General features: G+C 37.2%; 1 protein-coding gene across 40 annotated transcripts in view; it reads right to left on the reverse strand.

Moving 5' to 3' along the window:
- Window positions 1-8,434: 8,434 nt before the first annotated feature.
- Window positions 8,435-25,420, reverse strand: part of RIMS2 (regulating synaptic membrane exocytosis 2) — a 637,189-nt gene continuing 620,203 nt past the window's right edge. For 38 of the 40 annotated variants that reach the window (XM_063079161.1, XM_063079141.1, XM_063079151.1 and 35 more), the window contains 5 exons: window positions 15,309-15,450; window positions 11,065-11,177; window positions 10,642-10,743; window positions 9,090-9,229; window positions 8,435-8,653 (listed from right to left, as the gene is read on the reverse strand). In XM_063079161.1, coding sequence (XP_062935231.1) covers window positions 8,435-8,653; window positions 9,090-9,229; window positions 10,642-10,743; window positions 11,065-11,177; window positions 15,309-15,450 — 716 coding nt within the window. The remainder of the gene's footprint in view (window positions 8,654-9,089; window positions 9,230-10,641; window positions 10,744-11,064; window positions 11,178-15,308; window positions 15,451-25,420) is intronic. The other 2 variants (XM_063079180.1, XM_063079179.1) reach the window with 2 other exon arrangements.

The following is a 25,420-nucleotide window of genomic DNA, read 5'->3' on the forward strand; positions in this document are numbered from 1 at the left end:
GACTCGGAGAATATTAAAGATATTATCAAGGCTGAACAGCAAATAGGTGGCAGTTCAAGAAGAAGCCAATAGAATATAATTCTAAAACAAAAACAAAAGCAAAAAACTAGTTCGTGATGTAGAAATTAGCCACTTAACACACTTGGGAGTAAGTCACCATTTCATTCTACGGTCATGACAGAGGAAAATGGATGCTGGCCATTACAGACTGAGTCCTAGAGGTTTTAATTGCTTGTTGAAAAATTCAGAGATATGAGGATGATTCCCTGGCAAGGGTGGTAATGGCCAGAGAAGCAAGGAAGAATCTAGGAAAATAAAATAATATAAAATTACCATTCTAAAATTCCAATGAGAAAGAGAAAGCAGGCAAAAAAGAAATATATAAAACAAATACATAAATATATTAACAAAATCAAAGATGAAAACAGTCTGATGACGAGGGGCACTACTGGTGGACTCAGATTTTAACAAATAAACATGAATGGGGGGGGGGCTGGGAATGTCGGTGACGGCACATTGAACCGGGGCAGGTTCCTAGAGGATGAGGGCAGGAGGCCGAAGGTTAGATCCAGTAACGCTGGAAAAATTGTAAGGTAATAAAAGTGACCCTTTTAGTCCTTTAGGGTCCAAGGAGTTGTCAAGAAAGGGGCAGAGATCCCTTGTACCAGTCAGAGGTAATGGTGGAGAAAAAATGCTAAAGCATTTTCTAATTCTCTCTCTTCACTAACTAAACAACAGGAGTTGAAATTTAGCTTATGACGAGAAAAAGAGCTGCCAGTAGTGAGTGCCCATTTCATGCCAAGCCCATATACACGTTCTAGTCAAATCCCACTAGCAACTCAGGAAAGTAGGTATTATTATTATAACCAGCAGCTTCTTCCTCCCTCCCTGCCCTACCCTGCCCACTCCCATGCCTTTCATTAGCACCTAAATTGGTCCATCAGGAAAATATAGTATATGCAGTATATCTATATTTCAGCAAATCATTTGAGAAAGGGTCTAATGAATTCCCTGTGGATAAAGTGGGGAACTGTATGGTAGATTATGGTCAGGTGAAATAGCCTCACAATTGATTGAACAACCTGATTTCCTGTCAGAGGACCCAGGTTTGCATCTGGATATGCCACTTCTCAGATGGGGGACCTTGGTCACATTACTTAAATATCTGAACTACAATTTTCTTATTTGCAAAATAAAGATACTACTACTACTTACCTCATAAGGATGAACTTAGATCATGTATCTTTTAAGGTCATTTTGTAAATTATAATGTGTTATACGACAGTAACTACTATTGATATCAATTAATTTTACCAGTAAAGAGTTACAAAACTTTGATCTTAGCCCTATTTTACTCAATATTTTATCAAAGACGTGGATGCAGATAGAGGAAACACCTTTATCAGATTTGCAGGTGACACAGAGCTAGCATGAAAGATAATATGTTTGATGAGTCTTAAGCCTTCAGCATAATTCACAGTGAATGCCAGGGGTAGGACAGTCATAATGATTTTGGCAGGCTGGAATATTGGACAAAACCAATAAAAAATAAATTTAGCAAGAACGAACTTCTATATCTGTGCTTGGCTAAAAACACAATTCTACAAGGACAGAATGAGGAAGCAATTCACATGAAGGAGGACCTGAGAGATTAAGTGGACCACCAGCCCAGTCTGAAAGAGCTTTGTGAGGCAGCTACAGAAAAAGGCAGCAGAATCATGGGCTGTGTCTACAGAAGCAGAATCCATAGTCTTTTTGGACCAGCACCCATATGGAGTCATTTGCTTAATTCTGGAGAAGGTACATAGAGGATAAACAAGATGAGGTTTCTAGTAAGTGACAGATGATCGGGGAGGGCTTAGAAGTGCCTGGAAAAGAGAAGAGTAAACAGTAGTAGAAATAATTAAATCACCACCATTACAGCAATAACTAATACTTACTGAGTATTATAAGTCTGGTATTGAGACTGATAGTCAAGTGAAGTTCCTTATCTATGTGACTTTATTTCATCCTCTCAATAGCCTTGTGAGTCAGGTGCTATATCATACCCCCTTGCCCATTTTATTGATGAGAAAACAGACTTAGGATAAATGGCTTACTCACCATTATATAGCTAGTAAGTGAGGGAGCATATATTTGAACCCAGGCATTCTTATCTAGCACAGACACTTTTAGCCAACTTGCTGGTCTGCTTTCTAAGACTTGGAGATAATAAGATAGCTGCTTTAAAATATTTGAAGGATTATTTTGCAGAAGAGGTATCGGCCCTTTGCTGTGTACATATTTCCAGAAGATAGTGCTAGCCCCAGGCGGTATAAAATACTGAACAGGAAATTTAGGTTGAGTCTAACAGAGACTCTGGAATGGGAGGCATCGCCGGATTTATTTCTCCATCCACTTGCCACTCAGAGGTGGGATGGCTGCTCCTTGAGTTTTTCCTTAATTCTCTGAGATTGTCCTAAGTAACCTCAGTGAGTCCTTCAAGATTCTCAAATCTATTAGGCTCGTTCTTGGCCAAATGTATTAATTAGGACTCATGACCTCAGCAGCAGGAACCCCGGCTAACTATGGGTGGAATGGATGGACTTTCTTGGAAGAGCAAGGAGGGAGCCAGCCATGTGAAACCTGTAGGACTCTCTCTTCAATTCTCACCTCCACTTGGCTTAGTTGACTTTATTGACTCTTACCAAAAAACAGCTTTCATCATTTTTCAGAACACATAGCCAATGGCAGTTCCAGACCCTTTTATTATTATTATTTTTTAATCTAATGGTTTCTGTCACTGGAGATGGACTGCCTCTTTGGTATTAAGGCAAAACAAAATAAAACAAAAAATAACTCTTCACAGACAAGGGTACAGATTGACCCAGTTTAAGAGACTGCACCCCTTATATCACCATCAGTTGGGGTCAGGGGAATGCGGTTAGTTAGAAAATTTCAAGTCTCATGGGGATAATATGGATAAAGCAGAAAAAGAAGCATACTAAATAGTGTCCCCTACCCCAAAGGCAAAATGACAGGAAGCTGGTACTCAAAAGGTGTTAAGGACACCATAAGTTTAAATTCTTTTTGAGTGAAACATATGCAAATTGTGGACAAATTTCAAGACTCAGGAAACTTCCATGTTGATGACAGTAATCTCTCTGAGAAAACTTGAAAGAAATATTCACTAAGGTTGAGTATTTGGCACCCATAAGGTGCTCAGCACTTAGCTAGGTGTGAGGCTGGGTAACGAACCACAGGCCTTGGCTCCTATGTTCAAAGATGTAACAATTCTGTGAGATTTTTATTGAGTAGCATTCTGAGAACCATTTTAAATATACTTACTTAGAAGATTAGCTCTTCTCAATTATCTCATTTACAAATAGATCTCACATCAAGCATAAACCAAAACTAGCTTCTTAATAAAACTCTCAGTTGTTCAGAAAGAAAGCAGAATGCAGAAATCTATATTCATCTGTTTATCCATTCATTCATTCATTCACTTACATGTACTTCTACATGCTCACCACTGTTTTATACATTAAGGTAATAAATGTGATAGAGTCATGATTTCTTTCCCTCAAATTTCTTACCTGCTGTTCTCTCCTCCTAGAATATTCTTTACAGCACTCCTGCCTCCCACTGCCATCATCTCCTTCTATTTAACTCCTGCTCTTTTTTTCAGATATCAGCGTTCCCTGACTGTCCAGACTGTGTTGAAACACTTTCCTGTACGATCCCATAGCATCCTGGGCGCTTTACGTTAGGAGAGTTATCGCAGGTAATTTTTTACCCAATGTGTCTTCTTTAGTAGAATGAGAGTCCCGTGAGGACAGGGCCATGATTGTTTCGTTCACTACTATACCTGGAGTAGTGCCTCAAAAATATGAACGAAATAAACATTTATTTGGCAGATATTTATTGAGCATCTGTGTGTCAAGCATTGTTCTTGGCACTGAGGCTACAAAGGAGGGAAATAAACAGATATGGTCCCTGCCCTGAAGGAGCTTATGTGTTAGTGCTGATTCAATGACAGAAGAGTATCTAGCTCATACTCCTCATTTCCCAGGTGAGGAAATGGATGCTGGATAGACTAAGTGACCTGAATCAAGCCACACGGAGAATTTGAGTGGCACAGATTTGTTTGTTCATTCATTTTTAAAATTTCCTCTTGTATACTACTTCTTAATACCTATTTTACAAACCAAAGGTGGGTGTGTGAACTTGTGTTTCTTCAGTCCAGAATGGCAGCAGGACGTTGAGGGCACCATGAGCTCAGTGAGTGGAGACAAACATGTAGAGCACGTGAGTTTTATGTGCACAGAATGTTAAAGGTTAAGTCAGTAACAAACAGGCATACAGCTTTGGTAATTTCTTGCCTAATTCCATCATAGGCCCTGCAAGACTGACCATCATGTCTTTTATTGTTGCTTGTGGAGCCTTGGCATCTGGAGTCCCTGGGAAAGTGAAGGTGTAGGCACCAAGGGCTACCATGTTGTTAGGGTTTAGTCAAGAAGTGCTAAAAGAGCTTAGTCCCGAGCTGGGAGTTGCAAGAAGGGACTAACATGGACCATTTTTGAGAAAGTAGAAGGCATTTCAAGAGAGGGCATATAAAAAAGGCAAAGGGGATTTTTATAATAGGTGCATACGAACATCTAAGAAATAGCTCACTAGAAAAGAGTACAGTCGTCCCTTCATATCTATGGGGGATTGGTGCCAGGACTTCCCACATACCAAAATCTACACATGCTCAAGTGCCTGATATAAAATGGCATGTAACCTATGTATATAAAATTTGATTATGTATTTAAAGTACAATCTTCCCGTGTACTTTAAATCATCTCTAGGTTACTTATAATATCTAATGTGACATAAATGTTATGTAATAGTTGTTATACTGTATTGTTTAGAAAATAATGACAAGAAACAAAAAAAAGTATGTACAAGATGTAATTTCATTACAAATATCTTCCATCTGCAGTTGGTTGAATTGCAGATGCAGAACATGTTGGCCCAGCTGTACACCCAAATATTGAATAATGGAAAAATTATGGGATAGGTATAGGAGACTGGAATGGAATTCAGACCTTGGAAATGAAGGAAATGGTTATTTCCAAGGATGGAGAGAGAGCTAGGTTTAGATTTCAGTTGGATTACTAATTAAATGTGAATCCAAACTAGCTCTTCTTAGAGCCTGAGGAGGAGTCCCATGGGAACTTTGTTGGGGTTCTCTTTCTTCCAGTTTGGGAAACTGCTCTAGAAGGCTATGGAGAAACTCTCTCACCCATTTATACTCACGCAACACAAGCCATCTCTGGATGGGCTGTTACATATTAGGTTACAATGCGTGTCTCCCCAAATGAAAGCCAACACTTCAGAAGCATATAAGCAAGAAGCCAATAGCTGCACCGTCTCCTAGGGAATAGCAGAGCCTGTGAATGATTCCTTGTGACTGTGCTATCAGTGATGCCTGTGACTAACTAAGAAATCTCACTCATATTACTCGTAAAATCTGTGACTTGCTGAGTAACTTAGTCAGAAAGCACCTCAATCCGAAATAACCACCTTTTAAAGATACGACAGCTTTTAATGATATGAGCAGAAATCCCTGGCACTTTAAAGAAAAGCATTACTAAGGGCTACTTGCTAAGACAAGCAGTCCACTTATGTAACCGAGAGGTAGGAAGCGATGATTCTGTTGCTTTAAATGACATGTGAGTTCAGGGAATGAGCTGCAGCAGGCTTGGGGGTGTGTGGGGAGAGGAGAAGTCAGAGAAAGCACTGCATACAATGTCTGTAAAGAAAATGTTTTATTTAAGGTGTTAAATACCATCACCAGAATGAATTTGATTTACAGTAGTTGGTGTTCATTATAGGACTAACCTGCCCTTTTTTTCCCCCAATTGGAATTCCCTTTACTTTTAAAACATCCTATGTACAGGGCAGCAACGGTCACTGGTATAGTGCTATTTACATGATTAAACCACAAGTCGAGGTGCAGACATGTGAAAATTAAAAAAAAATACACCAACTTTTAAATAAATACTGCATAATGACAAGTACGTACAAATATTCCATACAGTCATGTCCTTCTTCTTAAAATTAGAGATATTTTGTCTAGGAATATGCACAAAAGATTATGCGACTGCCTTTTAGTATCAGGAAAATGGTAAATGATTATTCTAAGGGATAGTATAGACACTATAGGTCTATTAAATCAATTGTTGCTGGTACACAGGTATCTAAATTATTTCATTAATGTTTTATTTGTTCTTTTAACAACTTTACCTGGGTCCATCACAGATCTCACAATCTCAAGACACAGTCTTGGTAAATTTCATATTGCACCACATAAAGAGAAGGCATTTTTAGTGATACTCATTTTAACTTTTGCACCCTTTCAAGCATGATGGTTTTTAATGGTCAGCACTGAACTTAAAAAAACAAACAAAGAAAATAATTTTTGTGTATGGTCTTAATTTAAACACATGGGATGTATGTGGATTTCAAGAGTTATTGCAAGAAATTAAAGTCAATCTATAAGAATGTGTTATCAAAGTGTACATAAAAAAGCAGAAAGTATGGGTGCTTAATAGATTAACCAGTGGCTTGTCCTCTAAATAGGGGAACTTAAGAGAAATGTGACCTTGCAGCACCACCCAATGGTAATAACTGTCCATAAAAATCAAAGGCAGGGGTTTTGATTTTAGAGGATTTTCACATAGACTTTTGGTGATGGCATCAAAGAACTATTAATAGACATACTGACTTTCTTTGAGTCACCTAAAAATTGGAGCTTTAAAATTGTTGTTGGAAATTTATGTTTAATATATTTTTTTTAGAAATATAATTTGTGAAAAATTGAATTTTACTACAGAAAAATGAATTAATAAACAGCCCTGTGTTTCAGGGCTCCAAATTTTTAGTAGTGGTTGTATTCACATAGTAAATGGAAATTGGCTGAAGAAATTGCTTTAACTAATTAAAAAACAAACAAAACCTAAGACCTTCTACAAATAATACTTTAACCCCTGTGTCAATAATGCTGGTGCTAAAAACAAATTTATTAGACATTATAATGGCCACATGATGTTAGGATTCTTTTGTAAACTGAATTTTGAAGGTGAAAACAATTACCATGCACTGCACAGTAAATCGCAAAAGTTCAAATATCTTCTTTGTCAAATACATGCTGACTTACTTTAATGTACTCCCAGGCCATGTTGCAAAATCCTTTTCAACATGCTTGAAATAAAGAAAGCTCTTAAATAGTTTTCTTCCCTTGAGAAATTCATCAATTCAGGAGCATTAATAGCTCTGAATTAAGCATGGGGTATTAGAGAGGATCTGATCGAAAACTTGAAATTTTTTAGTTTAAGGTTCACTCTGGTACGGAGAAAGAAAATAAAAGATTAAAAGAGGGAGAAGAGGAAAAGTGAAATAGAGAAGAGGAAGAAAGATGTGAAAAATTTGCACATAAGACTTCATAAGATTTGTATAATTAACATGGAAATAAATTGAATATATTATACTTATTGTCACATAAAGAGAATTTTAAGTATCTTCTAGAAAGTATTTTCATTGTAATGTCTGCCAAAACACAGACTATAATTAAAGAATAGACATGGTGTGTCTTTGTATCACCTTGTTGCATTCTCTCCCCTTTTTAAAACCATGCACTAGTGAAATTTATTTTTAAAAATAATATAAATTGTTGAAAATGGCTGATTTTTATTCTTTTTTTTTTTTTTTGCAAGTTGCAGCCCCAAGAAAATAATTTAAGTATTCAGCTAATCTGTGTCCATGCAAAAAAAGTTTCTTTAATTTGATTCAGTACAGTGTAGCCACAGAATTTTGTGTTTCAGAGTCCAACACATCTTGGCATTAGTAAATGACATGCCTGCTGGAGCTACGAAGTCTGTCACTCTGCAGGCTGGACCAACTGCTCCTGATCACCGTCCAGGGGGAGGCTAATGCTTTGTTCCTGACCACTTTTTTGATCTCCTGCTTTTCACCTGATGCTTCCTGGGACTTCACTTCTTGACCTGCCACATGGCTTAATGGCTGTATAGCTCCATTTCTGTGGCTTTAACAGGGCTTTGGGATCAGATAAATGAAGAAAAAGAAACGATAAAAATATAAAGGTGCCATTGAAAAGGGCTTTTGTTGCATGAAACTGACTGATTCTTTGAGATTAATCCATGGCTTCAGACTGGACTGAAAGTCGAGTGTCACTTAACTTCAAACCTGATAGTTCTTCATAGCTCTGCTGTTTCACCTGAGGACCTTCTTTAGGGCACAATGTGTGCAACTTCCTCTGAGAACACAGGATCGCTTTGTATCCCTAGAAACAGGCTCAGAAGACACGACATTAAGCATGCAGTGTTGCCAGGGTTTGCGACCTGTGATTTTTTTTGTAACGCTGGTTGCCGTGAGGACAGTTTTACAGCTGCTATGAGCGAGAGTAAGAAGGTCCGGTTGAACTTTCCAGAGATGACTGGGAAGCTCTTCTTGTCAGAGGGGCCAATGTTGGATCTACTAAGGAGGAAGGGGGAAAAAGTTTGAACCATCCGATCACCATATTGGATAGATCCAGTTCATCTAAAAGTATCTGAGCCACTCCCATAAAGGATTTGTGATCCATGCGGCCATAATCTCCCCAGACAATGATCTGTTGGCAAAATGAAAACAAAAGTATACTCATGTACATAACAAAAACTTGTAAAATACATTAAAATACTAAAATACATTCAATTAATGTTCTGTACTCAAAGATCAAGTTAAATAATTGTATTTGATTAATAGGATAGTCGTCTTTAATTATAGGAATCCAAAGGTACATTAGGAAAACTGTACTAAAGTGTTAAGATCATAAGCAGTTCAGGGGGACTAGGGTTCATGTGTGATGGGGGGTTGCAAAGTTTATAATTCACTTTAAAGGAAACGACAATGTATATGGCGCTATAGCACTGACGCAACTGCTTTAAAGTTACCAAAGAATTTCAACTGTGAGAAACAGAAAAGAATGTGATAAAAAAATTGGGGGCACAAAGTCTGACTCCATGAAAATACTTTTTAGGGTAAGGGATAAACAATTAAGTAAATACCTGTAAAACCTTTCCTTGGGGACTCTCTTCAAAGGATAACAGCTGTTGGTAAAGGGGTTCCAGTGTTTTTCTTGCCACTTTTGTTTTCTTTTTGGCTATGCAGACTCCGTTATCTAACAGATACACCTTTACATATGGTGCTTGGGAAAGTAAATATAGAGGAGAATAAGTGATAAGCTGTGGTTATGGAATGTCCAACCCACGAATGACAACCTCAACAGCATCTTTGGTGGAAAGAGCTAGTAATCAAAAGCCACTGGTCTTCCCACATTATATCAAAATCATTAGATAAACAATGGAAAATTGACAGCCATTCAGAGAATTTTAGGGGATGTTGACTCAGCCTCTGAGTTTAATATTACTCTGCCATCAACTGGTTACACAGATTTAAACGTTGCATCAAATAAGGTAAAATACTTCTAGTCCCCAACAACATTCAAGAGAGATGTCTTAGTCAGACTTTAACTTATCAATACTTAAATCTAATTAAACATGCTTGACGCTGTACTGTTTTACTCACCCGTCCCCATGAATCACTTATCACTGAAAAGCGTTTATTTATTGGTGGTAATGTAGTTACAAGACAGGGATTGGGTTTAATGTGATATGTTCATATTAGCTGGGAAGAGGCAACCAATTATGAATTCTATGGCTTAAAATTTACCTGACAGACACTTCATAAAAACCATTTTCATGCATGCACAAATCATGATATTCTTTATAGCACAGTGAGTTGACTAGCTCGAAGACCTTTACAAATACAAATGTCTTAATAACCATTGCAAGGTTGTACAGTAGGTAATATATATTACAATCTACAATTTCTGCAAGGATAGAGAAGTTAAGAGATTCAAAATTACAAGTTGGTCAGTGGAGGTGCTGAGGCTAGAAACCAAGTTTCAGAATCCTCAGCAATTGTTTTATATATCTGATCAGACAACCACTGCACAATGTATTTGGAGTTACTGTGGAATTTTCTACATTTCGAGTGCCTTAGATTATAATGACATTTCAGTATGAAATAGGTAGTGTAAAAAGTTATCATAGTGCCTCTCTTTCCTTACGTAGTACAGGAAATAAAAGCCCTATAATTAGAACATCCAGCATACGTAGGCTTACGCTACTTTGGGGGCCTACATCTATCTTTATTCTTATTTCAGAGCTCTAAGAATTCCTAAGGAGAATTTTGACACTCCAGATAAACTGAAGAATAACACAAAACATCAGCTAACAAGAAAAAAGAACTTCTTATGTACATGTTGGAACAAAATTAATTATCGAAATGTGGTGATTTTTATTTTGCAGTGGTTTCTAACATTTGTTAGAAACACTTAACAACTTATATTATCCCCACCGGATCACCCTCACTGAACACTCATTCAGGATAAACATGCATACTACTACAGTCCCAAACCAGTCAGAAAATTGACAAATCTATTAGTATCCTTGATTAACTAAAAATAAAGCTTTCAGAATCTAATAAAAAACAAAGTTTTTCAGTACAAACAGTATGGGTTATTGACAATAATAAAATAATCTCTTCTGTGTTTACCTGGCAGTGTTTTGGAACCTGGTTTTACAACAAGGCCACGGGCCCGAATAATTTCCACCTCCAACTGTCCCTTTTTGTCCATCATTCCTACCTGAATGTCACCTAATGGTATGTGGAGAAAAAACAAACATGCCTTAATATATAAATGCATGCTTTTATAAAAGAAGAATGCTTGTGCAAAAGACTTTAGCTTAACATCATTTCATTATTTCCCATATATTTTCTTAAATTCAAATACATTTAAAATTTTATCAATGATGTCTTCCTTTAAAAAAATAGAAAAAAATTTAAAAATTTATTGTTAAAATCAAAGATTCTTTATTCCAGCTGATAATATTGTTAAAGATTCTATGAAATTTACACAACTTATTTTTCAATAATCTAAAAAGAAAAACAATGAAACCATGTGACAGAAATTCTTACCCATCGCAGGGGTAGCCAGAGTCTGACGTCCCACTAGCTGAGCAGGGCCAAGACCATCCAGAAAATCACTGAACTGGCTATCAGAGGCCAAGCGAACACCAGGAAAAATCAGACTGAAAGCAAAATATAACATGGGATTAAAGCCTCAACCTCTATTTACTTTCAGGCAAGCTTAAGTTTCCTTCTAGCCTTTTTAATGTGATGGGATAGTTGGTACCACTATTTTGCCACTTCTCTTTATTGAATCCCAATATGCCATCCCACAACCCACAGTCCTTCCTCCATATTCTCAAGTAGTCTACGTATGCCACCAGAAGCACTTCTCACACTGCGCTTCTGATTATGTCTTTCTCTTCCTTGGTCTGGAGGGTGGGGACTGTGGTTTCTATGAATAACGTACAGTACACATTTAGCACATATTCCATATTTAGCATATTTAATCCTTTTGGCTACACTATGACATAGATTCTATTATTTATCCCATTTTATAGAAGAAGAAACACTTCTGGGTCATTCCCATCAGCACATAAACATATTGTTATCTCTTCCACCTTAGAAAAATAATCCCTGTCTGACCTTACTGCCCTCTCCAGTTACTACCACAAGTCTCCTAGAAAAAGTTTTTTCTATGTGCTGTCTTCAATTTCTTTCCTCTCATTCTCTCTTGAAACTCAAATCAGTTTTCCATTTTCATCACTCCATCATAATTTCTCTGCTGAAAGTTACCTAATGACTGCAGAAGTAAATCCAACCGTTAATACTCAGCACTTACCTGACCTACCTAACAGATCAGCAGCATCTGACACAATTGATCCCTCCCTCTTCCTTAAAACACTTTTTTCATTTTGTTTCCTGGAGACTCTAGTCTCCTGAATTTCCTCTTTTCTGCTACTCCACCTGAATTTCCTTTGCTAGTTCGCCACTAAATACTGAAGCTTGATCCTTTAACCTCTTATCTTTTCTATTTGTCCAAATTCCCTTGGTGATCTCATTCAGCCTCATGATTTTGTTTGTTTGTTTGTTTGCTTTTTGACCAGTAAGGTAAGGGGATTGCAACCTTCAGCTCGGTGTGGTCTGCACCACGCTAAGCCAGTGAGCACACCAGCCATCTCTATATAGGATCTGAACCCGCGGCCTCGGCGCTACCAGCGTGGCACTCTTCTGAGTGAGCCATGGGGCCAGCACTAGCCTCATGATTTTAAATACAGTCTATGTTGCTACTAACTAGATTGAAATCTCCAGTTTGGATCTCTCCCTTGGGTCACAGACCTGTATTCCAGCTGCGTAGTCCATATCTCTGCTTGGAAGTCTAATAGGTACCTGAAACTCAACTTGTCCAAAACTGGTCACCCATCCCCCACCCCAAACAAACAGACAAAAGAACAAACAGACAAACAAACAAAAAACCAAACTCTGGTCCTCTCAGAGGATTTCCATCTCAATAAATAGCAACTTCACTCTTCCAACTGCTCAACTTTGGAATCACCCTTCTTCCTTCCTCTCTGTTATGAACTGAGTGAGTGTGTCTCCCCCAAATTCATATGTTGAAGCCCTAATCCCTAATGTGACTGTATTTGGAGACAGAGCCTTTAAAGAGATACAGTTAAATAAAATGAGGTCATAAGGGTGGGGCCCTAGCCCAATATGACTGGTGTCCTTATAAGAAGAAAAGAGACACAAGCGGTATGAATGCACAGAGAAAAGGGTGTAAGAGGACCCAAGACGAAGGCGGCCATCTGCAAGCCAAGGAGAGAGGCCTCAGGAGAAACCAGACCTACTGACACTTTGACTTAGACTTCTAGCCTTCAGAACTGTGAGAAATATATTTCTGCTGTGTAAGCCACCCAGCCTGCAGTATCTTGTTATGGCAGATCTAGCAAACTAATATGCTCTGTTATTATCCACATCAAATACAGCAATATATCTTATTTACTATACTGTCAAAACACATCCAGAATTTGACCTCACTAATGCTACCACTCTGGTCCAAGCCCGATACAACTACCTTCTGTATGACTGCAACAGCCTTCTGAATGGTCTCCTTGCTGCTGACCTTGCTGGCTCTGCCCTCCACCCTCAAAGCAGTCAGACCATTCTGCAAAAACTGAAGTCAGATCATGTCAGTCCTCTGCTCAAAACCCTCCAATGATTTCTCATCCCACTCAGAGTAAAAGCAAAGTTCTTACAATATGTGAAGACCATACGAGCTGTTGAAACCCACCCCCCATACCTTGATCCCTAGTCTGTTACCACTCTTGCCCTTAGCCCACCGTGCTACCCTTCTCATTGCTGACCACAGGTAAGCTCCTGCCTCAGGGCCTCAGCACTGTTACAGCCTGGAATGTTCTTCCCTCAAATATCCATCTACTCATTAACTTCCTTCAGACCTTTACTCAAAGGCATCCTTTTCCTTATCTACCCTACATAAAGCCCTACCCCCACCCTCTATCATATCTCTGCCTTGCTTTGTTTTTCTCCTTAGCACTTATATTACCCAATGTACTATATATTTTACAAAATTTTCTTGTACATAAATTTTAACAATTTTTCTTATTTATTGTCTATCTTCTCTATTAGACTGTAAGCTTGATGGGGGTAGAGCTTTTTTTTTTTTTTTTTTTAATCTGTTCTGTTCACTGCTGTATCTCTAGCAACTAGAACCATGCCTGGAATATTGTAAGCACTCAATAAATACCTGTTAAGCTCAACTAATTTAAATAAAGCTTAGAGAAATTAAATAACTTGCCCAAGGTTCCATAGTACAACAAAACAAAACAAAACAAAACAAAACAAAAACAGATGAGAACCTACACATATATGATTCCAAAGCCCCATAATCTTAACCACTGACATTGACTCGTTTGTATGACCTATGTTCACACCCATAGCACAATGACTGGAACATAGGAAGGTATGGTAATATTTTTTAAATGAATTTACGAGTATTCATTCCATTTCTCCAATAAGACTATAAACATCTGGAGTAGTAGCCATAGTTTAAACATTTTCACAACAGCACCTAACGTAGTGCTTTACAATGCTCAGTGCACATTTATTTTCACTTATTTCTTCTATTTTTAGACTTCTTTGATGAACATCAATTCTATTTCTTCCCCCCACCTCAATTCTCAAATATTCAGGTAGTACAAATGTTTTAGTCTGTTTCTATAACTATCCCATATAACCTATTTATAAATGTATAGAAACCACATATCTCTTGTATTTATGTGATTGTGCTAGACAAATTATTCTTAGAGCATATATTAATACTATGCCAACAGCTCCTATGGCCTCACATTTGTGAACTGACTGCACATATGTTGTCCAAACATTTAATGCTTCCATTGTGATGACAGAGTGAGGTCAGTAAATCTCACTTTCCTCTACTAATGTCCTTTACAGCCCCATTTACAGATCTGTAGTTGCTAATTACTGCTAATTTGTTGGTGACAGGGCTCGACAATCTTTACAAATACTTTAAAAATATCTCAGAGACAGCTGATTCACAGGAATCATCATAACCACATAAAGAAAAGGCTCACCAACTTTTTTGGTGGCATTTCTTTTTGACTATCACATTTAATATAATTAAGTTATATTAAATAACTGTAGTTGTTACTGCATGGAACTAAGTATGTAAAAGTATTCCATATTTTTTAGTAATAACATTTAGAACAAAGATTTTAAAAATTAGCATTGTTCATATAATGTGGCATGAGCGCTTATTATTTTTGTGCTTTTATATATTTCAAGGTAGGGCAAAATATTTTATTTGCATGTATTGTGAGCATCACATTTTAGCATCTTGCCATTAAAGCAAAATACTTTATCTCCAAATCTATTTCTTTCTTTCTTTCTTTTTTTTTCTGACTGGTAAGGGGATCGCAACCCTCCACACGGTGTGGTCTGCACCACGCTCAGCCAGTGAGCGCACCAGCCATTCCTATATAGGATCCAAACCCGCAGCCTCGGCGCTCCCAGTGCTGCTATGCTCCCAGTGCTGCACTCTCCCGAGTGAGCCACGGGGTCAGCCCAAATCTATTTCTCTTGATATAAAAAGCCAGTTATGTCACATTGCTCAGTGGCAGGTAAGCAAAGTTCTCTTCACAGGAAATCAGGCAGTGAATATTAAAATGGCGCTCTAGGGCATGTGAGTTTGCTTTTGTGAAGCACCAAGGACCAAGACCAAGAAGATGGTCTCCCGCAAGGCATGGAAGAGACACACATCCCAGCGCCTCACTCACTTTCCTTCTGAGCTATAGCTGTTCATGCTGCCATCTGTAGATTCTCGGCTTGCCTGTCGAGTCATCCAGTTCCTCATCTCCACTGCCAGACCTGTTTCTGTACTTCTCTGGACAGTACTCCGCAATTTTTTACCTCCTGCTTCTGCAGAGACAGAAAATAAAAGGTGTAACATTTTTGTTATCACTGTCTGGTAAAAAAATAATATCAGCCAAAGCTCCAAGATCCTCAGATGACAAGAACTGCATAAATACAAAGTGCTCTTATTAAGGAGATAAAGAGAAAAGGTATTTTAAAAAATTTTAAGCAATGTCTTCTTGGGTGGGATAAAAATTTTCTAAAAAAATCTTAAAGAAGCACAAAATATCATTGTTTTTTTTTCCATTTAAAACAGTATTCAAACTGTTAACATAAGAAACAAAAAGATTCAACCTAAGGAAAATAAAATACGCTTTCTTTTCATTATGATATTTAAATGCCAGATTAATTTATGCCCACTTTTTTCCCCACTTTCTGTTCATCATAGTAAAAGAATTAGACCTTCATAGTATTTTCAAAGAATAGATGGTGAGTAATCCTCAATTCTAGCCTCAACTTTTACAAGAAAATTTGTTTTTGTAGGTTGATAGACATTAGAAGACAAAGAAAGCTATACAAAGGAGACAGCCCTGTTTGACAATAGTTTCATATCTGTTAGTAACTTTCAGAAAGATTATCAAAGGGAAATGCAAAAGCCCAGCAATATCATATGAAAAGAGCTTTTTAATTTTTGGTCATGGATAGTCATGTCCTCACAGATCCTCAACAGTGTGAAGATGAGATTTACTTAAAAAAGCCAATTAGAAATACCACAGATGTGACAGAGGTAGAAAGTGCTATCTGGAAAGGTCAGAGAAGAAGGCGTTTCACGGAGGGAGTGGGATTTGAGCTGGGCTTGAAAATGGGCAGATTGGGACTCAAGGAGAGGGAAGAAGAGAGTGTCTTTGGTGATGGAAACAGGACAGACAAAGGTGAAAAGGTAGACATGGCCTTGTGCATTTACGGGAGATGCAATGAGCAAAGCACATGAAGGAGAGATGGGGGAGTGGGTTAGATAAGAAACTGAGCCCAAATTACAAAGGGCCTTGAATGCTGTAATGTGGAGATGAGAGATTATCAAAGTTGGAGCAAGAGGGTGAGAGTCCAAATTACTGGTATTCATTTATTTCTTGACAGGTCTAAGTATTTATCCACATTGACTGTGCACATTGTTAGCTTTTTGGGGAAAAAGCAAACAAACAAATAAACAAAAAAAAAAAAAACCCCATAAAGTAAACTCTTTTAGGGCCTGCTATTAATAAGTCCTTTTTAGATCTACAAATATTTGCAGATATTGCCAGTGACTTGTTGAAATCTCTTTTCACCAAGCCTTTTATATTTACTCACCATTTTGAAACTCTGCTTTAACTCTCATCCATCCATGCTCCACTTCCAATTTCAATATGCATCAAAATGTTTTAAAGAGTATATACAAGATAAAAATTATGACTGATCTACAATTCAGTTCCACAGCCTAAGGCTGATATTTTAGATACTTGATAGTAAACATGTTGTACTGATATGAACTGTAAGAAAATATATAGCATACCCCATTCATGGTGGAAAGCTCTTCTTTACAGAGGAATGTTAGTTAATAAATGTAAAAGGAATCATAAAATTTAAAAATTACCAATTTGCATCCTCCAGTGAAAGAATGATTTAAACAAGGCTCATTAATAGAGGCTAACACCATTAGATGAACCATTGGGAAAAGGACATTCATATGCACTAAATAATTATTCCACAAATTGTTAAGGAAAAAAAAATGCACTTTTTTTCTTTAACAATTTGTGGAGACCTGGCTGACACCATCCTAATCAGTGATCAATTTATTAGCACTGGGTGACGTGGCTGACACCATCTTAAACAATTTGTTCGGAAAATAGAATGGTTTGGTCAGGACCCTCGCCTCAAGTCCAGCTGGGTGTGGTTCAGCACATCCTTTGTAAGCAGATTGTGCGTATGCGCGCGTGTGTGTGGAGTTAGTGCACATGCACACCAATATATCTTTTTAGTTTTGTTGCTATTCTTGTGTTCTTCAGAGAGTAGTTTTAGTGAAGCACGCTGGTGGGCGTCTGCCTTGGGCATCCGCCAAACCTGGCCATGCTTTCCAACCTACGGCTTCCAGGGATCTATTTGGCTGGTTACCTAGCTCATAGACCTGCGTGTGTGGGGTCTGGTGACTCAGTCTGGCATATGTGGGGTCTGGGGACCCAGCCTGGCATGTGAAGGGTTTGTGACCCAGTCTGGACAATGGGCTTGAGGGGTCTGTGAGCTCCAGACCCAGCCCTAGCTCAACAATTGTCCCAGTCGGTGCAGGGTTACTGGCAGGTAAAAGAGCACAACAGCTAGTGTGGTCGTGTAGCTAGACAATTGGCACACGAACAGGATAAGAGCACTACAATTGGCGACATCAGCAGGATTCCGACATTACCGGAGTGCCGCACAAGTGATCAAGTTATTAGCACTAATAGTGTGGCAATCACTTGTACCTCCTAATATGAAATACACAGTATCACCTATCAAGTTGTTCCAAACAAAAATATACAACCTATTTCTCATCAGGTTTTTGGAACCAACTTCTAGTTTTCAAAATTATAGGGGGATAGAGTAATAAGATAATTGACACATACACACAACAACAATCAGACAAACCCAGAATATGTGGCTTCATTTCTTAAAAAAGTAAACATCGTGAAAACAGGCAAACAAGCAAACAAGGTGAGGAAATTGTGCTAGATTAAAAAATATCAAAAAGATGTAACTATTAAATGCTATGAATGTACTCTGACCTCTTGTTTGGGAAAACAAAACAAAAGAAAACAAGAAACCCTACAAGCAAAACAGTATAAAAGCAATTTTAGGACAAGTAGAGAAAATTTGAATATGTGTTGTATATTAGATGGGATCAGGAAATTGTTAATTTTTGTAGGGGATAATAGCATGTATAATAAAGAATTTCTTTATCATTAGGAGATACATGCTAAAGTATTTAGACCTGAAACATTATATTGTCTGCAATTTACTTTCAAATGGTGGAGCAAAAAATACATGTATATATAAAACAAAGAGGGAAAATGATAAAAAAAAAAAAAAAAAGGATGAGGATGCAAAATAGACCTTGGTATTCATTAATAAATTATAACTTTATATATATAATTTTATTTGAAAGTGATCCTCAAATGACTACATCAATAAGCAGTAAAATTTTGTACATGTGTGAATTAGAATCATGGAAGATGCTAGGCTGGTCTAAGAGAGTCAAGCCAAGGGCTGAGCCCCTGCCTCCCCATGTAGCTTTAATATTTGTTCACTTCCTATGAGCAATGCCCTTGTGAAAAATTCCATCAAGTAAGACATACAACTTCAGTGAAGTCTGAAAATGTAGAATGAGGATATGTATAGGAAACATATCACTTGCAAACTAAAGATCTCAGAACACAGCCTCTGCAATGTCAAAGATCTGTTTTTTATTTAACATCTGACTCTATCATCTGCAAACAGGGACAGTTTGACTTCATCTTTTCCAATCTGGATGCCCTTTATTTCCTTCTCTTCTCTGACTGCTCTGGCTAATACTTCCAGCACTATGTTGAATGAGAGTGGTGAGAGTGGGCATCCTTGTCTAGTTCTTATTCTGTCCAGGATGATATTGGCAGTGGGCTTATCATATATGGCTTTAATTGTGTTGAGATACTTTCCATCTATACCTAACTTGTAGAGAGTCTTCATCATGAACAAATGTTGAATTCTGTCAAATGCTTTTTCAGTGTCTATAGAAATGATCACCTGGGTTTTGTCTTTGCTTTTTTGATGTGGTGTATCACATTTATTGATTTGTGTATGTTGAACCAACCTTGCACCCCTGGGATGAATCCCACTTGATCATGGTGTATGATTTTGTGTATGTGTTGCTGTATTCTGTTAGCTAGTATTTTATTGAGGATTTTTGCATCTATATTCATCAAGAATATTGGCCTGCAGTTTTCTATTTTTGATGTATCTTTGTCTGGTTTTGGTATCAGGGTGATGTTTACCTCATAGAGTGAGTTTGGGAGAATGGCCTCTGTTTCAATCTTTTGGAATGGTTTGTAGAGAATTGGTGTCAGTTCCTCTTTGAAGGTTTGGTAGAACTCTGCAGTGAACTTGTCCAGTCCTGGGCTTTTCTTTGTTGGGAGCCTTCTCATAACAGTTTCAATCTCTTTTATTGTTATTGGTCTGTTCAGATTTTCTATATCATCTTGGCTCAGTTTTGGTAGTTTGAATGTGTCCAGAAATTTATCCATTCCTCCAGATTTTCAAATATGTTGGCATATAGTTGTTTATAGTAGTCTCTACTGTTCCTTGTATTTCTGAGGTATCATTTTTAATATCAGCTTTTTTATTTCTAATTTTTGTTATTTGAGTCTTCTCTCTTCTTTTATTAGTTAGCCTTGCTAAAGGTTTCTCAATTTTATTTATCTTTTCAAAAAACCAACTTTTTGTTTCATTGATCTTTTGTATCATTTTTTGGGTTTCTATTTCATTTAGTTCTGCTCTGATCTTAATTATTTCTTTCCATCTACTATTTGGGTTTGGATTGTTCTTGTTTTTCTAGTTCTTTAGGGTTGTTTAATTGCCATCTTTCCATTCTTCTGAAGTAAGCATTTAATGCAATAAATTTCTCCCTTAGGACTGCTTTTGCAGTATCCCACAGGTTTTGGCCTAAAGTCTCTACAAAAAACCTCTTAGAGTTGATAAATGACTTCAGAAAACTTGCAGGATACAAAATCAACATACAAAAACCAGTAGCATTTCTATACTCCAACAGTGAACATGCAGAAAAAGAAATCAAGAAAGCTAGTCCATTTATAGTAGCCACCAAAAAAAAAATAAAATACTTAGGAATGAAGTTAACCAATGATGTGAAAAATCTCTATGAAGAGAACTACAAACCACTGGTGAGAGAAATTAAAGAGGACCCCGCAAGTGGGAAAGATATCCCATGTTCTTGGATTGGAAGAATTAACATTGTGAAAATGTCCCAAAGTGATCTACAGATTCAATGAAATGCCCATCAAAATTCCAGGGACATTTTTCTCAGAAATGGAAAAAACTATTCAGACATTTATATGGAATAACAAAAGACCACACGTAGCCAAAGCAATCCTGGGCAAAAATAATAAAGCTGGAGGCATAACACCACCTGACTTTAAACTATACTACAAAGCTATAATAACCAAAACAGCATAGTACTGGCATAAAAACAGACACATGGATCAATGGAATAGAACAGAGAACCCAGAAACAAACGCATATAACTACAGCCATCTGATCTTTGACAAAGTCACCAAGTCTACACACTGGAGAAGAGACTGCCTCTTCAGCAAATGGTGCTGGAAAACTGGATATTCACATGTAGGAGAATGAAACTAGACTCATACCTATCACCATATACCAAAATCAACTCAAAATGGATTAATGAATTAAATATACATCCTGAAACAATAAAACTCATTAAAGCAAACATAGGGGAAACACTCCAGGAAGTATGAGTGGATACAGACTTCACAAATATGACCCCCAAAGCACAGGCAAGCAAAGGAAAAATAAACAAATGGGAGTATATGAAACTAAAAAGCTTCTGCACAGCAAGAGAAACAATCAACAAAGTAAAAAGACAACCAACAGAAGGGGAGAAAATATTTGCAGAATATACATCTGACAAAGGATTAACAATATCTAGAATATACAAGGAACTCAAACAACTTTACAGCAAAAAAAGAAATAACCCAGTTAAAGAATGGGCAAAGGAGCTGAATAGGCATTTCTCAAAGGAAGATATATGAATGGCCAACAGACACATGAAAAATGCTCAGCATCACTCAGCATTTGGAAAATGCAAATCAAAACCACACTGAGATACCATCTCATCCAGTTAGGATGGCTAACATCCAAAAGACAGAATGATAAATGCTGACAAGATTGTGGAAAAAAAGGAACCCTCCTACACTGTTGATGGGGCTGCAAGATGGTGCAGCCTTTATGGAAAATGGTATGGATATTCCTCAAACAATAACATATAGATCTCCATATGACCCAGCGATTCCACTGTTGGGAATATATCCAGAGGAATGGAAATCATCATGCCAAACGGATACCTGTACTCCCATGTTTATTGCAGCACTATTTACAATAGCCAAGAGTTGGAACCAGACTAAATGTCCATCATCAAATGAGTGGATAAAGAAAATGTGGCTTATCTACACAATGGAATACTACTCTGCTATAAAAAAGAATGAAATACTACCATTGCAACAACATGGATGGACTTAGAGAAAATTATATTAAGTGAGACAAGTCAGGCACAGAAAGAGAAATACCACGTGTTCTCACTTATCTGTGGGAGCTAAGAATAAATGAATAAATAAACAAACAAACAAACAAACAAACAAATAAACAAACAAACAAATAAAGTGGGGGGGAAGAAAACACATCAATCACAACAATTCCTTGAACTCGTTAATACAAGTGAATAGATATGATTCAGTAGGAGGGAGGGAAGAAAGGGAGGGGAGAAAGAGGAATGGGTAAAGGGACATGAAAATCAACTGCAATGTATATTGAGACGTTAAAATAAACCAACCTACCAACAAACAAAAAACCAAAAAGACAAAAAAAATCTGAATCTATCACAGCAAAAGTGATTTGAAATTCTTCTTTTATAGGGTATTGAGACCCAGCCACCATTTGTCAAAGAATAACAATACATTGAGATGTAATCCTTTTATTTATAGATTGGTTTTTACATATACCCTCTTGATAACAACTTTTAAAAAAATCCCCATTTTACAGACACAGCATGTAAGGGCCCCAGTAGATTACACAGTTTCCCAAAGCCACTTAGTAAGTGACAGAACCAGAATTTGTATATAGTTTCCAGACTCCAAATTTTCTGCTATTCACTAATTTGATGTAGCTTGTGCAGCCGTCTATGGAGACTCCACTGTGCTATCTCTGTAGGGAATCAGAAACATGTATTCTGGGCCAGCGCTTACCACTAACTAGCTGGCTCTGTGGCCTTCTCTAAGTCATATTCCCTCATTTATGAGAAAGGCAGGGGGAAGAGGGCAGATGATCTCTGAAATCATTTAGCTGTGAAGTCTATGAGTTTGTGTCATTAGTGTATGACCAAGACCACGATTAACAGCATACATCAAGCAGGTATGCTACTGTCATCTGATAGAATCAAAGAACTCTAGCTAATATACTGAGCGTTTACAGCAGCCTTTTAAGACATGTCTTTTTAAGTGGTTCATTATCTGATACATTTATAGACTTATTTAAAAAGTAAATTTATTTCTCAGCACCACAAGATTTTAGTGTCATATTCACAATAAAAGCAATTTAACCTAAATATAATTGATTATGGTGATTCATTTAACATTCCAAATGATTTGTCATATTATTCAGCCTAAAAACTGAATCTATATAACAGTGAAGGTCTATGTAATGTAAGTGTGGTGGACAGAATTCTAAGATGATCCAATAATAATGTTACTTTATTATTAAGGGATTTTGCAAAGGAGATTTTGCAGATATAATTAAGATTACTAATCAGTTGACCTAAACATAGGGAGATTATCTGAGTGGGCCTAACATAACCACACAAGCCCTTGAAAAGCAGAGTGCTTTCTCTGGCTGGTTCCGGAAGAGGAAATCAGACAGATTTCCTTTGCTGGCTTGAAGATGGAAGGGACCATGTGGAAGAGGACTGAGAGTAGCCTTCAGCTGCTGAGAGTGATGCCTGGCTGATAGGCAGCAAGAAAATGGGGACCTCAGGCCACAATTGCAAGGAACTGGATTCTGCCAACAACCTGGAGACAGATTTTTTCCCCAGAGCCTCCAGACAAGAAAGCCCAGCCAACATCTTGATTTCAGTCCCGTGATAAGGACAAAACCCAGGCATACTGTGCCAGACTTGTGACCTACAAAACCGTGAACTGATAAATAGGCATTGTTTTCAGCTGCTAAATTTGTGATTACTGTTATACCACAATCAAAAATGATACAGTAAGTTCTGAGTCCTTTTTAGATATACATATATTTTTTTAAATGGGGAGACCTCTAAAAATATCCTATTATGACATAGGAGTTGGTCAATAAAATTGTAAGAATTTAACCGTGATTAAAGAAAAGTATATATGTTTTAAAAAGTATAAACACATGCATATACACACACATACATACACATATATGTATAATATATATTAATATGATATTATATACAATACAGTACACAATAATGTATGTATTGAGATGTTAAAAAATACTCAAGTAGCAAAACATAGAACTAAGGACCAGATTGCGTTGTTGATCCCTTAAACGATTCACTCTGTTATTGAGTATTTTAAGTCCAAGTGCATTTGGAGAAGATGCCTGCAGGTAAAAATCAAGTTCTTGAATTGTTAAATATCACAGGCTGAAAGCAAACATGGGAGGTGTCCTTGTTATTCTGCTCTGCTTAGTCTGATGACTCATTTACTTGACACTCTATGTACTCAAAGAAAGCCATTTGATTAAATAAAAGACCAAAGGGTCAGTTTCCCCTAATAATATCTGAAAACCAGAAAACTCTTACAGTGACTTGACAACAAAAATCAAAAAGTCCTCTCTGCTACTGACTTGGAAACTGCCCTAAGCCTCACCTAAAACAAAGATCACAATGCAATGCCAAACTCAACATCATGGTGACCCTCTTTCAAATCTTGGATACACAGAACACATTTCTGCTTGCTCTCACCTGGAAGATCTCATCTATCACAGACAAACTTCCTTTGGAAGCAATACTGGGGATCCCCAAAACTCTGCAAGTCACCAGTTTTAGAAATTCTCACTTTTAATGCATTTCTACAATTCTTTAAATGTAATTCAAATGACTTCTCTAAATTATACTCACTCTGAAAAGTGGTAATTTTGAATAAAATGAAAAATAGTGCCTTATTAAAGCACATAAATGTGGTCTAAACTAAAAATTAAAGTCAGTTTTCAGAATCTGCCAACCAGTCTTCAACCTGTTTTCATACAACTACCTATGTAGTTTATATATTCTCTTATTGTAGAAATGAGAAAGTTGAAGTCCTGAGCAGCTACTTCCTCTTTTGTAGAAGATTTTTTTCATCTTTAAAGACCCTAAGTAATTTCAAATTGCATCTTAACTCTCTTCCACCTTGCTCCTCTAATTACTCAAACTTTAAGTATAAGAATTGCTTCCAGAACCTTCACAATCTCCGTGGTGGACACTGTGGACATAACTTCCCATCAGCAGATTTTACATCAAGACATAAAAGAGACTGATTTATTTACCTATTTAGTCCTGCAAGACCTCATGTCATGCCATGAATAGATTACCAGAATTGCGTATAAAAGCTTGTGCACTTATATTTACGTTTGCCAGGGCTTCTTACTATAATAAATAATTCAAATCTCTGAAAGTCTAAACAAAATAAAGACAAATATCTGACAATTTCTTTTGGGCTAATCCACAGTCTGCATTCACACTTAAAATGACATAGAAATTAATAGAAATGAACAGTTGAGTCTCAAAATTGTTTCAGAGTTTAGCACAAGTCCATTCATTCAAACAGCTTTGTTACAACTATTATGGAAGTTACGTGAGCTAATAGCTACAGTACAGTGAGCTACAAGCAGAGGCCATAGTTATGGTAGACATTAGGGCTATTCAAATATATTCACTGTCCCTGTCACCTCTGAAGTTAGATGTGGTCATCTGACTTGTTTGGCCAATGAAATGTGAGCAATACTAGCTGTGTAACTTCAGGGCAGAACTTTCACGAGCTGGCGTATGACTCACCACGTCCCCTTTCCTCTATGTGGAAACAGATAGTAACAGGTGCCTCCATCAGCTTGGGTCTCTGAGTAAAGCCACATATAAGACTCTCAGTGGACATGTAGCAGGAGTGAAACATGAATTTTTTGTGTTAAGCCACTGATATTTTTTAGTTATTTGTTATTACAACCTAACCTAACTTATTCT

The sequence above is a fragment of the Cynocephalus volans genome, chromosome 15, assembly GCF_027409185.1.
Source record: "Cynocephalus volans isolate mCynVol1 chromosome 15, mCynVol1.pri, whole genome shotgun sequence".
Classification (NCBI taxonomy): Eukaryota; Metazoa; Chordata; class Mammalia; order Dermoptera; family Cynocephalidae; genus Cynocephalus; species Cynocephalus volans.